The sequence below is a fragment of the Coptis chinensis genome, chromosome 7, assembly GCF_015680905.1.
Source record: "Coptis chinensis isolate HL-2020 chromosome 7, ASM1568090v1, whole genome shotgun sequence".
In the NCBI taxonomy this organism is placed as follows: Eukaryota; Viridiplantae; Streptophyta; class Magnoliopsida; order Ranunculales; family Ranunculaceae; genus Coptis; species Coptis chinensis.
Window position 1 is genome coordinate 75,198,708 of NC_141462.1, and position 7,539 is coordinate 75,206,246.

Sequence of the window (7,539 nt, forward strand, 5' to 3'; positions counted from 1 at the left end):
CTCAACCAAAGAGAGAGTATCAGCGATACTTATACTTATATTATTAGAAAATAAAATTTTCGATACCCTCAACCAAAAATAGAGTATCAGCGATACTTAGACTTATATTATCAGAAAATGAATTTTTTGATACCCTCAACCAAAAAGAGAGTATCAGTGATACTTAGACTTGTATTATCATAAAATAAAATTTTCGATACCCTCCACCGAAAAGAGAGTATCAGCGATACTTAGACTTGTATCATCAGAAAATGAAATTTTTGATACCCTCCACCAAAAAGAGAGTATTAGTGATACTTAGACTTGTATCATCAGAAAATAAAATTTTCGATACCCTCAACCAAAAAGAGAGTATCAGTGATACTTATACTTGTATCATTAGAAAATAAAATTTTCGATACCCTCCACCAAAAAGAGAGTATCAGCGATATTTAGACTTGTATCATCGAAAGATAGAATTTTCGATACTCTCCACCAAAAAGAGAGTATCAGCGATACTTAGACTTGTATCATCAGAAAATGAAATTTTTGATACCCTCCACCAAAAAGAGAATATCAACAGTACTTAGACGTTCCTTGGAATATGCATTGAAAATTAACGTCTTGTATTATCCTACATAAAGGACAACTTAAAACTGATTCAAAAACCAACACACATTGAAATAGTAACCTATTTGATTTTACTGATTTATCATTAAATGAGTTACTACATTTGAAACGTCCCGTGCACAGATAACCAAAAATTTACTTTTTCCACTGACTTTATTAAAAACTCCTCGTTTTCTTGCTAATCCTCCTTACAATTTCTAGTTTTCATGCTAAACACCATTTATTTTCCTCGTTTTTACCATCTCTTTCTTGTATAAAAGGAACCCTTCCACAGTATAAAACTAACTTACTTTTTACAAACCTTTTTACTGAAAGACAACCAATTTAAAACAGAAAACACGTCTCCTTTCTTTTTCTTTCTTACCATTCTTGCTATTTTAATGGTCCTCCTCGAATGGCCTGACTGGTCAGATTGGCTAACTACAGAATAAGAAGAAGAAAGAAGAAGAAGAAGAAGAAGAAGAAGAAGAAGAAGAAGAAGAAGAAGAAGAAGAAGAAGAAGAAGAAGAAGAAGAAGAAGAAGAAGAAGAAGAAGAAGAAGATGATGATGATGATGATGATGGGTGGCTCCGAGATCCTTATTGCTATGAAAAAGGCAATGATGGATCTTCTACTGATAGCGATGATGGTGATGATGGTGATGATGAGAATGAGAATGAAGATGAGGATGAAAATGAAGATGAAGACTGACCGTCTCTTTTTGTTATTCATTTGTCAATGCTATGTTTACATGTTTTAAAACTATATGGTAATAATAAACTATTTTATTACGTTATAGTTGTGCTTCATTGTATAATACATTATACTTGAGACATGCCCCTTGAATCGTGAAAACATTCCGATATCCATAATCATAGCAACTAGTGCCAATAATAAAAAATAAAACCTGAAACACGCACCTTTATCATTAAATGATATTTGATGGCTCCTCCTTTGAAGATATAACTGATATCAGAACTTTTTGTTCCTTCGCTTTGTATTGGATTTTGATATCAGAACTTTGGCCATATGCTTGATACGAACATTTCTGCTGATATAAAGACTTTATGTGCCTAGTATCGGCCATTGTTTTTGATACCAGGATTTTTTTGACAATATGCCTAATACCAACATTTCTGTCGATATCAGGACTTTATGTGCCTGGTATAGCCAATGTTTTTGATACCATAACTTTTGACAATATGCCTAATACCACTATTTTTGTCGATATCAGGACTTTATGTGCCTGATATCAACACGTCTGTCGATACCAGGACTTTTGACAATATGTTTCATATCAACATTTCTGTTGATATCAAGACTTTATGTGCCTGGTATCTGCCATTGTTTCTGATACCAGGACTTTTGGCGATGTGCCTGAGACCAACAGTTCTGTCGATATCAGGGCTTTTAGCGATGTGCCTGATATCAACATTTCTGTCGATATCAGGACTTTATGTGCCTGGTATCGGCCTCTGTTTCTGATACCAGAGCTTTTGATGATATGCCTGATATCAACATTTTGGTTGATATCAGGACTTTATGTGCTTGGTATTTGCCAATGTTTCTGATACCAGGGCTTTTAACGATATGCCTAATACCAACATTTCTGTCGACATTAGGACTTTATGAGCCTGGTATTTGCCAATGTTTCTGATACTAGGACTTTTGGTGATATGCTTGATATCAACATTTCTGTCAATACCAGGACTTTTGGTGATATGCCTGATATCAATATTTTTGCCGATACCAGGACTTTAATGCACAATATTATAACAGCAGTGCATTATGAATTTGAAACTTTTTATTGAATTGAATATTCATGCTACATAGCTCATTATTCAATAAAATTGAAAAAAAAAAAAAACATTATTGATAAAATACCTTCAGATTATTGACATTCTGAGGTTTTGGTAATAACTCCCCATCAGCATTTTTCAAATAATATGACCCATTTATTCCAACCTTATGTATAAGGTAAGGTCCTTCCCAGTTTGCTGATAACTTTCCAGCTTCCTTCTCTTTTGTCGTTTAAGTGACTTCTTTCAATACCAGGTCGCCTTCCTGGAAACTTCTTCCTCTGACCTTTTTATTGAATGCTTTTCTGAGTTGTCTATGGTAACAATCAAGCTTTATTCGTGCTTGCTCCTTCTTTTCTTCCAAGTTTAGGATCTTTGCATGCATCCCTTGGTCATTCAACCCTTGTTCGACAAGCATTGTTCTGGAAGTCGAGACCACCATCTCAGTTGGAGTAACGACTTCCATACCATAAGCCTGACTAAATGGTGATTCACCTGTAGCTACTCTTGGAGTTGTTATGTATGCCCAGAGCACACTATTTAGCTCATCGACCCATAATCCTTTCTTGTCCTTTAACTTCTTTTTGATATTATCCATAATAGTCTTATTTGTCGCTTAAGCTTACCTATTTCCCTAAGCATAATAAGGTGCTGATGTGAAGTGCTTAATCTTATATGATTCTAGGAAATCTCTTACCTTGCCTCCAATGAACTGAGGACATTATTTGATATGATTGCATATGGTAGACTATATCGACAGACTACTCTTTCAAATAGAAAATTGATAATATCTTGTTCTTTGATATGTTGTAAAGCTATCGCCTCTACCCATTTAGTAAAGTAATCAGTCACCACCATCATGAACCTTTTCTTGCCTCTCCCAGGTATTACAGGTCCAACAATGTCCATCCCCCATAGAGCAAACGGCCAAGGGTTCGACACACAGTGCAATTCCTCTGCTGGAACATGAATTGCATGTCCATGCTTCTGACATTGAATACACTTCTTTGCATATCAAAGACAATCTTTTGGCATCTGTGGCCAGAAGTATCCTTGCCTCGCTATCTTGTTAGCCAATGATCTCCCTACTGAATGATTTCCACACTCCCCTTCATGTATCTCCGCAATTATTTGACTAGCCTCAATCGTCGATATACATTTCAAATGCGGTCCCCCAGGATTTTTCCGATATAAGTCATCCTCAATCAGCAGATATCTTTCAGCTCAAGATTTTATTCTTTGAGCCTCATTTTTATCCTTTGGTAACTCACCTTTAGACAAGAATAACACATAGGTGCTTAACCATGACGGGGCGTATCTATTTCCATAACCTCTGGATGTTTTGTATCGATACTTGGGTTATGCTAAACACCAACATGTAACATACAACCTTCTGTATTTTCTAGCATAGCAGCGACATATGCCAAAGCATCTGCATGACTATTTTCTCTTCAATCGAGGTGTTAAATTCTGATTCTGCTAAAATCTTTGAGCTTCAATCTAATGAAGTTCAAATAATCAATCATATTGTTGCATTTAGCTTAATACCCTCAATTGATTTGGCTTACCACTAATTGAGAATCACTGAATATAGACAATTCTTTGACATTTAGCAATTTAGCTATTTCCAATCTTGTAATCAATGCCTCATATTCTGCTTCGTTATTAGACGTGTGAAACCCCAGAGTAACTGTGGATTCCAATCTCTAATTTTCTGGTGTTATCAAAATAGCGCTAATACCACATCCCTTTTGTCTTGATGATCCATCGACAAAAAGTCTCCAACCATTTGTACCCGCCCATGGATCATCTTCATCCATCTCATCATCAGGTTCTTGCAAAGTTAAGCTACTATCTTCTTTAATCTTCTAATCTTCATCTTTAGCAGGAGAATCTGCTAAAAAATCCTCCAATACTTGGCTCTTCTCTGAAACCCTAGTCCTATATTCAATTCCAAACTCATCAATAAGTACTTACCACTTCGCCATTCTTCTTGACTTGGCTGTTTTGGCTAAAGTTTACTTTAACGGAAGATTCATCATGACAATAATTGAGTGAGATTGGAAATAAGGTTTCAACCTTTTAGTAGAATATAGAAGAGCTAATGTATATTTTTCTAGCATCGAATATCGAGTTTTAGCCTCAAGCATGGTCTTGGATTGAAAGGAAACAGGTCGCTCACCCCCATTTTCCACTTTTACTAATACCGAACTAATAGCAAAATCCGATACTGCTAAATATAAAAATAAAGTATCACCTCCCTCTGGCTTTATCAAAGTTGGCACTTCTTGGAGATACTTCTTTAAATCTGAGAAAGCCCTTTCACATTCTTCCTCCCATATGAACTTAGTATTCTTTTTTAGCAACTTTAATAAAGGTTTGCATCGGTTGAAAGTTCTTGATATGAACCTATTCAAAGTTGCTATTCTCTCTATCAGCTTTTGTATTTGCTTCCTAGTACTCTGAGAAGGCATCTGCTGAATAGCTCGAATTTGGTATGGATTCACATCTATACCTCTCTTTGTGATGATATACCCCAAAAACTTCCTTGAACTGACCCCAAAAGTACATTTCTTGGGGTTGAGCTTCATATTGAACTGTCTGAATATTCAAAACACCGTATCGAGGTCTTTAACATAATCTTCTGCTTTTTTCGATTTGATCACCATATCATCGATATAGACTTCCACAATCTGTTTGATCAAATGTCTAAACATTTTCTCGACCAACCTCTGATACATTGCTCTAGCATTCTTGAGACCAAATGACATTCGAATAAAACAGTAAAGACCTCCTTCCATAATGAATGTTGTTTTCAGTTGGTCCAATACTGCCATTACAACTTGAAAATATCCTGAATGCCCATCGCAAAAACTCAGCAATTCGAATCCAGCTGTTCAATCCACCAATTCATCAATTCTTGGCATCGGATAATAATCTTTGGGACAATCTTTGTTAACATCTGTGAAATCCACACAGATTCTAACCTTGCCATTCTTCTTTGGGACAACAACAATATTTGCCACCCATTCTGAGTTATCAATCTCCTTGATGATTCCACAGCCCAACATCTTCTATATTTCATTTTATACCGCATCCGTGTATATCAGCCTGACCCTCCTATGATTCTGATGCACTGGAACTGCTCCTTCTCGCATATTCAACTTATGAGAACATATCAGAGGATCAATACATAGAAGATCTGCCATCGGCCAAGCAAATACATCTTTATTTATGTTTAAGAACTCCACCAAATCTTGTCTGATAGCTGCACTCATCTCTGTTCCGATTAACGTGGAGCAACTTTCATTGCTCTGACCAATATTGACTCTTTGGACTTCCTCCATTGTTTTTCTTGGAACTATTTCCACCTCTGGCTTCATCTCTGATGTAAATCTAAAACCCTCCTGATGTTTCTTGGTATCAGATTTTAGAGAGACATCTTCTGTTAATTGCTATCTGGTGTCTTTTGAGACGCCCCCAGTATCTACTTTTTTCTCTTTCATCATACCTTTCATAGTAACAAAATTGCACTTCTCATATTCTGACTGATCACCTCTTATCTCATGTGGCCTATAAGCAGTCGGAAATCTGATAACCTGATAAAAAGTACTCAGAACCGCTCTCATAGCATGTATCCACTTTCTTCCCAAAATAACATTATGAACTGAGTGATGCTTGATGACTATAAACTTAGTCATAATTGTTTGTGGACCTGCCCTTACTGGCAATTTTATTTCCCCAGCTGGCCTAGTCGAGGTTCCATTGAAGCCAAACAAATTAAACTGCGGCTCTTTCAGATGCGACTCATCAAATCCGATACCTGTATATGCTTTCCAAAACAAAATATTGACTGAACTTCCACAATCCACTAAGACCTTTTGCACATCATAACCTGATATCCTTAACGTAATCAACAAAGCATTATCATGAGGTAACATCAGCCTTGACAGATCATCTGGAACAAACATAATGGCTCCAGGTATGCTTGCCGCTACTAATGAAGGGTTCACCGGTATCGGTTCTATGTTCACCTCCATCACTTCTTTCACTGTTGATATCTTTCGGATTTTATCCGTTAGAATCTTTTTCTGTGGGATAACCTCCTTATATATCATATTGATCACCCCTAAGGGTTTATCATTCACCATAGCCGTTACTTCCGGCTTAGCATCTGCTCTGAATTCTCAAAGCTTCCCATCTCGCATTAACCTATCCACCTCCCTGAGCAGTTGTAAACACTTATTTGTTTCATGAGTCTTCACCTGTTGGAAATTATAGAAAGGTTTATCTGCTATTTCTCTAAGCTTGTGGATCAGATGCTGGAAATAAGGTTCTTTCCCCACCCTCCTTAAAATATCCTCTATTGTAGTATTAATGGCAATATAATTGCTTGGATATAACTCTTCTTTCAACAATCTTTCAAACCTCTTTTTCTGTGACGGTTGGCTTTCAGACTTTGGATACGAATCTGCCGACTTCCTCTTATCAGATTTGCTGTAATTCTCCTCCTTAGCAAACTTATTGATTCTGATACCTGTAACACTGGTTGAACCGATGCTTCCATAATACCTTCTTCCACTTTGACATCTTTTTCAGTTTTATCATACAACTCTCTTAGAGTTTTGATATCCTTTCGAAGCATATATTTGTGCATATTGGAACCTGGAATAAGCCCCGCCCTGAAAAGCCCATCACTTCATTTTCCACTCATTTCCAATTCATCTAAATGCTCTGCGGTTTGCCTCTTTAAATAAATCGAGATAAGAAAGTTTTCAGAGATTCCTTCTTCCCTTGCTTGAGCTGGAACAGTATTGACACCTGCTTCGGTTTTACTCGCTGATGACCATAATTGGTGAAGAACTTCTCCTCAATCTCTCGATAACATGATATCGACCCTTCCGCAAAGAACAAAACCATTTCAACGCCTTCCCCTTCAGACTTGAAGAGAAGGACTTGCATAACAATGAATCAAGATATGTTATTCCTTTATATATCAAAAACTGGTGTCTATATCCGAATAGATGGTCCATCGGATTTAAAGTCCCATCGTATTGAGTGTACTTAGGAAGTTTGAACTTTGGTGGAATTGGCATCATCTCGACACTTTGATGTATCGGATTTCTACTGACATCGTCTGCCAATCTTCTTA

General features: G+C 36.7%; 1 protein-coding gene across 1 annotated transcript; it reads right to left on the reverse strand.

The window, feature by feature from the left end:
* Positions 1-2,619: 2,619 nt before the first annotated feature.
* Positions 2,620-2,985, reverse strand: LOC147488879 (uncharacterized). The gene has a single exon (XM_086574511.1). The coding sequence runs from the start codon at positions 2,983-2,985 to the stop codon at positions 2,620-2,622; it is 366 nt and encodes a 121-aa protein (XP_086430637.1).
* Between the last annotated feature and the right edge of the window lie 4,554 nt (positions 2,986-7,539).